We start from the raw sequence: 13,512 nt of genomic DNA, 5'->3' as shown, positions 1-13,512 counted from the left end.
TAGGTTGCAGGATCCGGTGGCACAGGCTCCCTGATCACCCCAGCAGGCCCTTGAGGTGCACCCCTAGTGTGAACTGTACACACTTCTGTTATAATTGAGTCTCGATTGCTGTTGGTACATTAATGGAAGTGATTTACTAAGGCTGATCAGCTACAAGGACTGGCTGTGCCCACTGACCTCTAGCCTCTGACTACCTTGGAAGATCAGCTGTGTTGGGGGCCCACAACACAGAGTAAGGCCTATTTCAGCAGGGCTCTGGTACCCACTGAGTCCATTCCTTGAGTGTATCACTTGTGGAGGTGGTTGGGTGGTGGTACTTCGATGTGGTCTGATGCTGTCCACTGGGTGTGCTGGCTCTGGGGTAAGGTCAGTCATTGCCTGTGTTCTACCAAGGGCCACCCAACATGAGCTACAAAGCGATCTGCCAATGGCTGCTTCTAGTGCTGGGCTTGGAGGTGCCCAGGAAAAGCCAAGCTGTGAACCAAAGCTGGCTGCTTCTAGTGCCAGGCCTGGGACCATTTAGTGATAGGTATGGGCCTTGCTGTGGCCAGATGTTGCTTGTTTGAGAGAATTTAGGAAAATCTAAAACAGGACCCCGAACAGGCCAATCCTATGGTAAAGGCACTGGAAACAGTTTGGGTGGGCCCAAAAGTTGGGTGAAGCAGGGCCTCTGGGAATCACTAGGGTAGGGCAAACAGTGTGAGCTAGGTTGGTGGAGTCCCAGATATGGCGGCTATCTGCTGGCCCGTGGGAGAAGGGCTCACCAAAGGAACAATGAATGGCCTCTGCCAGCACATCTATCTGGGAAAAGCTGCCTCTCCAGCTCTCGCCCCAATGCCAAACAACTCAGTTCTTTCCCATATGTCTCTGGTGCCTTTCAGGCTGCCTCCCCAACGCTGGAGCCTAAGAGTACGTGCACGGACCCTTTAAGAGGAACTGCCTGGGGCTCCAGCAGCTTCGGCATCCCTCAGCCTCAATTCCCACTGGTTTTTACAGCCAGAAGTTATTGGGACTTTTCTTCCTGGCCCTGGAACCCTGAGCTGGGAGCCTGGTGTAGGACAGGGACCCTTTGCTCCTCAGGGAAGACCTCCACAGCTGATGTATCCCTCCTGATTTTTAACCGCCACATGTGGGTGTGGGACCAGCCCGTCCAAGCTTTCACCCCTCCTACCAGTCTTGATGTGGTTGCTTCTTTAATTTAATAGTTGTAGGACTTCCATTCAGCTTGATGTCAGGCAGTTCTGAATGATGGTTGTTCTCTAGTTTAGTTGTAATTTTGATGTGGCTGTGGGAGGAGGCAAGTACTGCACTTACCTACACCACCATCTGGACGGGTAGTCAATCCTTATCTATTCTTCAAGGCCTATCTCCAATGCCACCCCTTACATAAAATCATCCATGATAGATAATTAGTCTACTTTCTCTGAAGGCCCATAGAATGTTTTGCCTTTGTAGTTCTCTTGTAACACCTGACATTTTTCACCTTGAATTATAGTATCTCTACATGAGTGGTCTCTTTCTTACCATAAATTCCTTTAAGTCAATATTCATGCCAATATTCAGTTATATCTGAATGGGCCCTCTCTGCAAAGTCATTTCTAAACAGGAGGTACTTAATAATTCTTGAATACATGAATCACTTACTTGTATTGCAACTCGTGCAGCAGGGATGATTTCCTCAACCCGAATGGAAGACCTGTCAGATACGGACAGCTGTCGGTAGGACGACTTCTCGGGGGTACCACATAAAGACATCTGCCTGCTGGTCTGCCGGCTGACGTTTCGGAATGGGCGAGAAGAAAGTGCTTCTATGCCATCTTTGGCGACGTCTTCATCTAATAACGTGGGCATTGTTTGTCCAACAAGTAAAAATCTTAAAAGGAAATAAAAGGGCAGACTTATTCAAACTCATTTCACACTATTTAAAATGATTGGACTGGTGAAAAAAGTAGTCGAGTATTGCCTTGTGAGATTAACGCAATATAGTGACATACCTTGCAAGTTGTAGACAGATAGAATAAACTCCCTGCCTTGTTTCATAGTCGACTTCGGATGGAATGGAGTCCCTCTGCATAACATTTACAACCAAACTTCAAAAAAGAGAAAAAATGCTGGATGTTAAAACTTTTATTTCTTTCATAAAAAATTTTCTGTAATTTAATTGCTAATAAATGTCATCAATCACTCAAAATTTCTATAAGACCCTTACATATAAAATGAACCATACTTATCTCTATCACAATGATTTCTTATGATACCTACAACCCTCCTGGTCCATTTAGAATTAGACTCCTTGTTAACCCAAAGAAAGATCCCCAACATGCAGTGTTTGCACAGTTCCCCTTTTCGCCAACTGATGTACCTACCAGTCGAACTAACAACTCAAAAACATATCCAGTATTGGTGTAGTCAATAAAGCTTGTTTTTCACTGCCACTACAACCTGTATCACTGCAGAAGATTCCCAACTGTTCTTCCTGCTTCCAATCCTGATGTTCCACCTCCAAAATCTAGTCTCAAGAGATCAACAGTGATCCTTTTAAAATTAAGTCAGATCATGGCACTCCTCCTCTGCATAAAATCATCCAATGGCTTCCTATTTCCTACAGAGAAAAAGGCAATCTTCACAGCAGCCTATAAAATCCTATATAACCTGACCTCTTGTGTGTCTAACTTCATGTCTGCCTCACTCTGCCCCAACCACACTGGCTTCCTGATGGTCTCTGCAGACACCAGGTTGGTCCTGCTAAGGGTCAGTGGCTGCTCCTGTGGACAGCTTTCTCCAGGTATCTTAAGGTCTCGCTCCATACCTCCTTCACATCTCTGTGAAGTGTCACTCCATCAGTGAAGCCTTCCCTGACCATTCTACTGAAAATCACAACCCTCTCCATCCTTCCTGTCTTATTTTCTCTACAGCTCTTATCACCACCTGACATACACTACTACTTTTACTTCTGCCTTTATTGTTTGTCTCCCCTCTAGACAGTAAGCCTCAAGAGGATATGGGTTTTTGTCTAATCTATTCGTTGCTCTGTTCCTTGTGCTTAGAACAATGCCTGGCACGTAAATCAAATGACATACAAGGAGCCAGAAGTAAAATGCCTTTTTTAATCACAGCCCTGTAATTGGTCGAATAAACTGAAATAAGTTATTACAGGAACATCTCTACAATGGTGAGCAACGGATAAAACTATATGTGCACTAAGCCTTCTCCGTGCTTGGGAATTCCATCAGCTCTCTCTCTATTTCTCATCCCCTTTATCTCTTCATGGTCTCACCCGATTGTTCTTCCCCTCAAGGTCTCTGAACAGGAATTTCTTTAACTATCTTCTGCTCAACTTCAAGTTGGTTTTCACTCCTGGAGGAAATGGCATGCCTACTTCTTCCTAGAGCAAATCTCCTTTCAACTGCAGAACTCAGCTCCTCAATCAAGCATCCCTTTTTTATCTTTATTCTTCTTCACTGGTCCCTTTCAGTCTGCCTACAAAGAGAATAAAATCTTCTACAAGTTAAAATCAAAACAGAAAAAGCACTTTCCTGTCAAAGTATCATCACCCCTTTTTGTCATTCACTGTAAAGCAGAGATGCCCACTTACAGATGCTATTCTCATTCTTATACTTTCCACTCAGCTCTGCCAGCTGCTCATGCCCTAAAGGCTATATTACACACTGTTTCCCCTGGAATCTCTAACGCCATTCTCCCCTTCTCTCAACAGCATCATATCCATCCATCCACTTCACATGACTCACAGAGACCCCGTATGCAATTTAATTCATTCCTCTTGACTTCCGGTTTCCTCCATGTCCTTCCATGTTCATTCCCCACTTACTCACTCTCCTCAGCTAGCAATCACAGGGCCACTCTATTGATTTCCTACTGTAGCCATATGTCTAGTCATAAAGACACGCCTATTTCACCTCATAAATGTCATTCTACCACTGCCCTAAATTTAGAACCAGTCATCCCTTCTCTGGACCACTGTCACAGCTCCCACTAGTTCTCCCTGCCTTTGGCCTTTGCCACTTCTATTCTTCTTCTTCTTCACTGTAGCCAGAGTAATTGTTCTAGGTAATTTGTGGCTTAGGAACTTCCTGTTTTTCCGTCGTCTACATATTTCTCTGCCTTATCCTTGGCAATAGCCTGGTAACTATATTCCCAAGAGCGGCCACGTACTCTAGTGCTGCACTCATCCCCACCCCCACCTCAGGCTGTGAGTGCCCCCTCCTCATTTACCTCGGGAATGGCTACTCACTTCACAACTCCCAGCTCAAATGTCACTTTCTGTGAAGCACTTCCTAGTCTTACGACCCTGACCAAATTTAACCAATTGGACTACTCCTTTCTTCCCTAACCTCCACTCCCCCCAAGCGCTTTTTATAAGCCTCTGTATTAATAGTTATAACAACTGTTAAAACATGAGCCTCTCAAGGGCAGAGATAACACCTAATTTATCTTTGCATCCTCAGAACTAATGTCTCACACAACATGGACTACTGGGACTCAAATTCACCTTCTCACAAAAGGATGTAGGAATCAACAGAAACTGATACAATCTCCTCTCCTCTTCCTGAGAATCCCCAGTACCAGAGTGGAAACAAACATACTTCTCTAAGCTTTCCAAAAAATCAAGTCATAAAATGAACTAAAATATTCCAAAGGCTGAAACACCATTCCTTCTTATTCTAACTCTCATTTATGCTTCACATAATACTTTGTAGGAATAAACAAGGCTTGGCAAGAGAAGTTAATCAAAATACCAGAATCATTTTCTGCAATTCATGTAATATTATATTGAAACTCGAACCTCAAACCTCCTGCTTTGAGAAAGTTCTCACAGAAGGATTTTGCACAGTTTCTTGCCATGTCATCATCAGCTGTTGGCATGAGTTTGGAGCTTAGAACCTTGGAAATAGATAAGCACAATTAATAATCCCAACATTTCCAGAAGAAATTACTTCTTTACTAAATAAAATAATCAGACAATTCAAGTCACAATCTCTTTGAATACTGCATGCTGTTTTCCCGCCCAGAGTATAAGGAGGCTGAGGTTTCACAATTAAATAATCACACTTTCTAAGTTCTATTTATTTAGCAAGAAAAATCTGTTTTGAAGGAAGCTGATATGGATATGCTCTTCTTTTCATGAAACCAGCAAACATGAATGTCTCAGTCTCTCAGGCTTAGATAAGAACAGATACATTATATGATATGCTAGATATGTTCTTAAAAAGTGTATGTTAAATTTTATAAAGCAGCCCATTTACTAAAAATGTTAGAGGAGTCCCCAACTAATGATTCTAACTTCTTTCTTCTCACTGAACATGTACAGTGTACTAGGTGTAAGATGAGGTGCATTACCTCTTCATTTCACTATGCATGGCATAAGTATTTAACTTTCTAAGTAAAGACTGTGAACTGAGAGGTTTAGTGACCTCTAATCCAAGGTCACATAGTTAGAATTTATTATTTTTCTCTTTATTGATTTGAGAGAGAGAGGAAGGGAAAGGGGGAGAGAGATAGAAACATTGATGAGAGAGAACATCAATTGGCTGCCTCCTGCATGCCCCCCACTGGGGATCTGGCCCACAACCTGGGTATGTGCCCTGACTGGGAATCGAACCTACAACCTCTTGGTGCATGGGTCCATGCTCAACCTCTGAGCCACACCGGCCGGGCCAACATGGTTAGAATTTAAATCTAGGTGTGTCTCATTTTAATATCCATGCCTCTTATATTATTTTTTTATTTTTTGTTAATCCTTACCCAAGGACACTTTTCCATTGATTTATTTTAGATAGAGTAGAAGGGGGTGAGAGAGTGTGAAACATCAACATGAGAGAGACACACTGACTGGCTGCCTCCCGAACAGCCCCGGCTGGGGCTGGGAATCAAACCCTTCCACTCGTAGGCTGGTGCTCTAACCGTTGAGCCAAACCGGCCAGGGCATGCCCCTTTTACAACACTGCCATACCTACCCAAAGAAAAGCTTAACTGAGTATTTTGGTATGACAGAGAGTTACTGCACATGAATAATTTAAACTAGACTATGAGACTACAAATCTTGTTTACATTCTGTTTTTACCCCTTATGAGCTGACAGATCTCAGGCACGTAAGTTTCCTTTTTACCTCAGTTTCCTCATCAGCTAAATCAGGATACTAACTACCTTTTCCAGAGGACTGTTTGGATTAAATAACACAAGTTTAAGGTGCTTAGTTATAAGCACTGGCACAAAACATAAAACAGCTGGCTTATTTAGTTACTATGACTTGAACATTAAAAAAAAAAAAAGACTCATTGTCTCAATTTCCCAAGGTTTTAAACTACATGTGGTTCAAGAGCCTTTCCTGTTCTTAAAAAAAAAAAAAAAAATCTGCTCCTATGAATCTATGGGTGTTTTAAGTACTCAGATTTTTAATGTGGGATTATTATTATTTTTAAGATGCTTTCTTCTTAAGTAGCTCTTTGGGAACAGTTTTGTTAGCCCTGGATTATGAACATTACATGGGCAAATGGAAACCCTCTATAATTCTAATCTTTCCTGAGTGTCGATAGCTATATACATGCACATACTCCCCATGCTTAATGGATAATAATTCATTGAAAATAAAATATTTCTTCAAAGGAAGCGGTACTTGGAATATCCACTTAGAGGTTTCCTAGTAGGAAAATACAAGTTAAAGATCAAAATGTAAGAAATTTAACCAACCTTTCAGGTAACAGTAAAAATAAGTGCTTTTGGGAGTGTTTTGTTTTTCAAATGCTTTCTGTTGTCTAAAGTAAAAAAACAAAACAAAAACCTACCAAAGGAATTTCCCAGTTAACAAGTCCTAAAGTTGTACTGGTGTTATTTTACTAAGTCCTTTGGTTCTAAGATAATGCAATCTAGGTAGCTGATGACAAGCTAGACCACTGCTGGATCATTCTGTTTTTCTAGGTGCTCTCAAATGTGAATGTTAAGATTTATACCTTAACTTTTTTTGACACAATCATTCAAAAGCAAATGACAAATCTGGCAGTAATGTAAAGTTCCAAATTTATAAGCTTAAATTGGCCAAAAAGTTCTAAGCAATTTTGTTTTGGGATAGTATACCTATTTTAAATGTCCACATTAAATAAAGATAAACTTTATTTTAAAAATACTTGCTAAATATTTTCTACTTTTGATTCCAACGTATCTTTTGACAAAAATAATTATTTTAAGGTAAATATGAAATGTTACCACAGCATGAACATATAATCAACAAACAGACCATAAAATGAATGAATATAATTACAAACTCCAAATTAGATCGTCAGATGAAATAAAACTTGGAAAAACTGCCCAAGCAGGTACCCTTTAGCAATTATGACCTTTATTATGACTCAAAATCTACTCAAGATAATAACAGTTCAATAATTAAGACTGCTTAGGTATTGCTGTGGATTCTTTTTTTTTATCCTCACCCGAGGGCATTTTTCCATTTTTTTTGTTCAGATAGAGCAGGAGGGAGAGAGAGGAAGAGAGAGAGAGAGGGGGGGGGGGGGGGGGGGAGAGAGAGAGAGAGAGAGAGAGAGAGAGAGAGAGAAACATCGAAGTGAAAGGAATACATCTAGTGGCTGCCACCGCACAACCCAACCAGGGTTGGGGACAAACTGCAACCGAACTGTGGATTCTTTAATAACTAAACTGCCTGCACATAATTTCCTAGGTCAAAGCAAGATCATCTAGGACTTTATTTTCTCCAGGCTGAATGTGGCACAAAGGTCTGACCTCTGACCTTCCAAGAGCAGGACTATTTGCACCTGGTCACTCTCCACATGGCTTTGTCAATGCTTTGCTTTTAAGACTCAGTATATCCAGCCTCCTCTATGTCTCATTCGTAAGATCTGGGAGCAAATATCTTGTCTTTTCAACTCTGACCTCTTAACTATCACAGTGACTTGTAGAGGTAAATAATTAGCACATGTTTACGGAACTAAATCTACTAGTTTAAAGCTACTTTGAGGAAAGAGGGTAACAAAAATGTTCTTTTGCTCAAATTCTTCCAATGGCTTTTTTAAACCTTGAAATAATAATGTTAACATGTCTCCTGACAAATTCCTCAAAAAGCTTAATTAATGTCAACAAATTACAATAGTTTTTAAAAAATTAAAATGCATTTAATAGCAAGAAGGCTCAGGATTAATAATTGATATTATACATATTTTTAAAACTTCTAGAGGAAAGCAATGTCACACTTTGATAGATAATGCTTCCTAATTATTTATTTAGATGCTATTTGTAAGTATAACAATGTACATAGGTATAAATTGAAAAACTGAGTACTCACCAAGGCAAAAAATATTTCAATTTATACTCTATTTTGTACTTTTTAAAACTAACTTTTAACAGATTAAACATTTGTACGTATTTCTGTCATCAGAAAGCATGATTCTACAAACCAAAACAAAATGAAAATAAATTAGGTTTCTTACTTCTAAGTTGTAAAGCACTCTGAAGGTGGACATTCCTGGAGCAAAAGATCGAAACAGACTTTCTAAAATTGAACTGGCACTTGGTTGGTGCTGTTGCTTTGAAGACAGAGATGGAGATTTTGAAGACTGAGAGCTTGTTTCAGACAGCAATGTTTTCTAAGTTTAAAAGAATGGAAAAAAGAATGTATGTCCTAAAACCACAAATTAAAAAGAAACAGATACCTGTACATATTCTGATATTCTTTTCCTTTTTAATACAATTCACGCCAATGACATTTTCTAAAAATGAATCTCATAAAACCATTGTTTTATAGTTATTAACAAGACATCGAGCTTCATCACACAAACTGTACATGCTCAACAGCACTGTAATCCTATTTTAAGCAACACTATCAAGGTCATCTTAGTTTATTTCTGTATTTTTAAAAACTGCACCTCTAAATAAATACTGATAATCAAATTATAAGATTGCAAAAGTGGTAATTTTGAGAACTAGTGATGTATTTTGTTACATTAGTTTCTCTTCTCCCTCAAGTCCATATTTAAGCCAAATATGACAAGACTGAGTTGATCTAAGCGTCAACCACTAAAATAGAAAATTCATAACTTAAGTCTAACAACTCTGTTCTAAATTAATTTATTCTAAGAACATAATATTATAGATTAAACACAATTTCAATATATAAAGGAACAATATCCTAAAAACTAAATAAAATGAACTTTAAATATCAACAGTGAAAAAATTGAAAGACAATCTCTTTATGTAAGCAACAGTCACCATCAGAGAGGCATAATGAGAGAAGAATCAGAATCAGAGTTTGATCCTGGACAAGACACTCCATCTGCCTGGGCTTTGGTTTCCTAACACATAACCTGAAGGTAGAAGTAGATGACATTAAAGTCTCTTCTAGTTTTAAAATTTGACATTTTTTTCACTCTATCTAGATTCTTTAAAAGCCAACACTAAGTTCTGATGTCCATTTACAGAGAAGGTATTTTTCAAAAGAAGAAAAATCATTATGAAAAAGATATCAATAACCTTAGTGTGATTTCATGTCGTATTTTCACTGAATCATGATATAAAATTCCATGCCAATTAATTAACTATCCAGGATACCCATACCTTTCTTCCTAAAGAATCCAGTTGGTCAAGGGCTTCCTGAATGGCTGGGTCAGTGGGTATCAAGAGCAGAAGCTTTCGTACTCGTAGAGTTATCCTGAAATTTTTCAAGTATGAATTTTTTTCAGATAAGCCACAGTTTCCATAAGAGTCATTTAGCATAAGATGCAAAGTAAATACATTTCAAGTGAAAAGTTACTTGATTTCTTAACCCTGATAACTTTCTTTCAAGCTTTACAAACATTTATACTTACCTTGGCTCCTCTAGGTTGGCAAGCTGGTAAAGCATGTCAAACACATTACATACAAGTGCCATCACAACACCAGGAAGGGATTTCTCCTGAGGAGGGAGAAAAGGCAAAACATAAACACAAATTTATAAAAAATTTTCTTTTTCAATTAAATGTACAAAGATATTGGTTCTGAAAGCCTGGTCACCACAAAACTTGAGGAACATGTGGACACACACAGAGGCGGGGGTCTCCCAGCTTCTGGTGTGCTTATTACCTGGACTGGTAGGGGGCGAAGCTGCCGAATGGCAGGCAGAAGAAAGGTAAAACAAAGGCAGGTATAATTTAGAATGAAGAGTGGACACCAATGAAAGCTGACCAGAGCTTGTCAGGAGGAAACAAGGCAATGAGCGATTTAAAAGAAAAGTAAAGTAGTATATATGTACACATATATGCTCACACACAATACACAGATATATATGTAATCTAAATTAAGGGGAAAATAGTCACCCTGTTTTTTCTAAAGGTAAGAAAAGAAAAAGTGGATGTAAGTGCACAGAAGAGGTTCAGATGGATTAAAGTACTATTTTTTGGTTAGAAGAAATAAAATAATGTATTATATAGGGAAAGTTTTTTGTTTTTTTTTTAAATCCTCACCTGAGGTCATTTTTTGCATTCATAGAGTGAAAGGGAGAGAGGGAGGAAGATAGAGAGAGAAACATCGATGCGAGAGTGACACATCGACTGGCTGCCATCCACACAACCCCAACCGGGACTGGGGACAAACTGCAACCAAGATATATGCCCTTAGTGGGAACTGAACCCGGGTCTCTCTGGACCGCAGGCTGATGCTCTAATTGCTGAGCCAAACCGTCCAGGGCTAGGGGAAGGTTTTTAATAAATTCAGGATAAATATAAAATAGTGTAAACATGTTAAACTTGAAGATGCTACATAGTTTCTGTTGCCAGTTAACTGTCACAATACTATTCTGAATGGAACTTTTCTTACATTCCTGCTATATACAAGTAGTGTCTAGTTATTTTTAAAAAATCCACAATATTAATACTAACCTTGACATCTATAGCAAGGTTATGCTAAGGTAAAAAGACACAGTCACACAAAGACCTGAAAGCCAAGTAAAGAAAGTATTTCAAAGGGAAGTGATCATAGGTATCAACTCTGCTGAATATCAAGATGAGGACTGAGAGGTGGAAGGAACAGATAACCTTGAAAAGAGCATGAAAAGCCCTGGCCGGTTTTGCTCAGCGGTTGGAGCATTGGCCTGCGGTTCAGAGAGACCCGGGTTCGATTCCCACTAAGGGCATGTACCTCGGTTGCAGTTTGTCCCTGGCCCTGGTTGGTTGTGTGGGTGGCAGCCACTCGATGTGTCCCTTCACGTCGATGTTTCTCTCTCTCTCTCTCTCTGTTCCTCTCTCTCCCTCCCACTCTATCTGAACAAAAAATGGAAAAATGTCCTCAGGTGAGGATAAAAAAAAAAAAAAAAAAGAGCATGAAAAGAGGATGCAAAGAGTTTCAACAACTCTTTCAAGGAGCTTTGCTAATTTGGGAAGGAGCGAACTGGGGAAAAGAGCGAGCTTTTTTTAAGATGACAGAAATAACATGACATGTGTGACTGCTCACGGGAGAATCAATGGATCAATGAGGAGGCACATGAGCAGAGCAGCAGCGGCCTGGCAGAAGGATTCAGGACTCAGACAATCTGGGAGTCCAGGAGATTGATAAATTATGTATCTTTGCCCAATTGATGCCCAGTGCTTCCCAGTGATACATTTCCGAAGAATGAGGATTTGTCTGAGAAAAAAGTACATAATCACCCAAATCTATATGGGCTGAAGACAAAAAGATATTAAAATCTTGTTTTAAAATAGCAATTTATCACTCAATACCTGCTCCATGGCATACGATGAACTGAAAACCCCACTGCTGCTGCTGCTGGAGCTGGTGGAGGAATCTGCTGAGCTCCCGGATGGGGTCCCGCTGCCGGAAGTCTTCACTGTAAGGGTCTGTTCATCAGAAAAGCCCAGCTGGTGGAGTAGCTTTTGATCTTTATTTACTGTCAGCTGAAAAAGTGGTTTCTTAATTATTGAGAGGGAAAGGAAAAAGAAAGTATAACTATCAGGGCTAAAGGGCCACAGTTTGTTTAGACCTACCAGACTATCATTTGTAAATATCTGTATATTATCCACAGGACAGCACAACTGTTTGGCTATCTTCCACCGGACACTCCCTATGGTTTCATTACTGTGAGCCTGTAAAATGAAATCAAACACTGTTGTAACTAATTTAACTCGTTCATTTAAACAACCCTAAGTGAGCATCTACTGTGTACTGGGAACTGTTGTACAAGCCAAGAACAGCAAAAAAACAGACAAGAATCCCTGCTCTTGCAAGGCTTCCCTTCTGCTGTCAGTAAAAGTTCTATTCCCTACTCCAATTCCTCATCACACATGAAATAAAACCTCAAGTCCTTCCTTCATCACAGGTCTTTCATTCTTTCTTTCCCTTTCTCACTGTCACACCAGCCACCATGTTCGTCATGAACAAGCCAAGCAAACTCCCACTTCAGGGCCTATGTACCTGCTGCCCCCTTTATTTGGAACGTCCTTCCCCAGAGAGGGCTTACTCTGTCACTTCATTCAGTTCCATGTTCAAATGTCACCACCTCAGACTTTCCCTGTCCATCTCTATCTGAAATGGTATTTCATGTATAATGATCACCTCCACCAACCTGTTCTGCTTTATTCTTAATAACACTCAGCATCACCTGGTACTGTATTATATATTCACCTATGTGTCTGCTTTATACCCCATCAGTTTTCTTTCATTTTAGGTCTTTATTCTAAATTTGTTTACCAAACAGCTTTTAGAATAGTCACTCATGCAGATCTCTTAATCAACAGTGTTGCGGAAACAAGACAATATGAAAATGGCTACAGAGCTTAATGTAAACCTACCTCTACAGTAAAGGTATCTTTGGTAGACTCATAAGTAACATTAAGAGTTAAAAGATGTCCATGAAATGAGGCACCGTGAGGTAGAATAGTTCGTAGAACAGAGTAAAAATCCTTGAAAAAGATAGTAAGTCAAAGTCAGTTTCACAGTGCTACTACTGAACATCCCCAAAATATATACCTGACACATTGAGTCTATTAACGGGATGATTCAGTTGCTTTAAAAAGAAGAGAGGCTTACCTCTATAGTGATCACATAGCGTTCTGCCAGAAGCAGCAATCTCTCAATGATTACAAGTTTAGTGGATCTATGGATTCAAACATTTAAAAAACATATTTGAAATGAACTGCTGATCTGAGCTCAATTCCAGCCTGTTTCACCACAATCCCAATCAGTTAGCACTCACTAGTCAAAAACTGAAATTTGCAAAGACTAAACTTCCCTTTCCCCGAGGAGGAGGGAATTCAAGCAGGTCACAGCTGCAGCACACAGATGGAAAAAGGGAGGAGAAGCCTGATCCTCTCCACATTTCTTTTCCTGTTCTCTTCTTTTTCTTTTTTAAACAGTTGTTCCATACATAGAGGACCAGGTGTCCAGGCCTATTTGTCCATCAGTCCACCAAGAATAAAAATCAGTGTGCTTGACTCTCATAATGTTACAAATAAAATAAGCTACATACTGCTGTAAACACCTAGAATCAAAGTTCTAAACTGCCTGAAAATTAGAAGACAA

At 39.7% G+C, this 13,512-nt stretch overlaps 1 protein-coding gene across 3 annotated transcripts in view; it reads right to left on the bottom strand.

The window, feature by feature from the left end:
- USP24 (ubiquitin specific peptidase 24) overlaps window positions 1-13,512 on the bottom strand; it is a 138,751-nt gene that overhangs the window by 54,869 nt on the left and 70,370 nt on the right. For all 3 annotated transcript variants that reach the window (XM_036255872.1, XM_036255870.1, XM_036255871.1), the window contains exons 25-34: window positions 13,021-13,087; window positions 12,783-12,893; window positions 11,979-12,077; window positions 11,715-11,888; window positions 9,831-9,916; window positions 9,580-9,673; window positions 8,457-8,612; window positions 4,805-4,902; window positions 1,995-2,090; window positions 1,645-1,873 (exon numbers count right to left, since the gene is read on the bottom strand). In XM_036255872.1, coding sequence (XP_036111765.1) covers window positions 1,645-1,873; window positions 1,995-2,090; window positions 4,805-4,902; window positions 8,457-8,612; window positions 9,580-9,673; window positions 9,831-9,916; window positions 11,715-11,888; window positions 11,979-12,077; window positions 12,783-12,893; window positions 13,021-13,087 — 1,210 coding nt within the window. The remainder of the gene's footprint in view (window positions 1-1,644; window positions 1,874-1,994; window positions 2,091-4,804; window positions 4,903-8,456; window positions 8,613-9,579; window positions 9,674-9,830; window positions 9,917-11,714; window positions 11,889-11,978; window positions 12,078-12,782; window positions 12,894-13,020; window positions 13,088-13,512) is intronic.

This window comes from Molossus molossus, unplaced genomic scaffold, assembly GCF_014108415.1.
Source record: "Molossus molossus isolate mMolMol1 unplaced genomic scaffold, mMolMol1.p scaffold_m16_p_12, whole genome shotgun sequence".
Taxonomy (NCBI): domain Eukaryota; kingdom Metazoa; phylum Chordata; class Mammalia; order Chiroptera; family Molossidae; genus Molossus; species Molossus molossus.
Note: the sequence above shows the minus strand (reverse complement) of the source record. Positions and strands in the feature narration are given on the sequence as shown.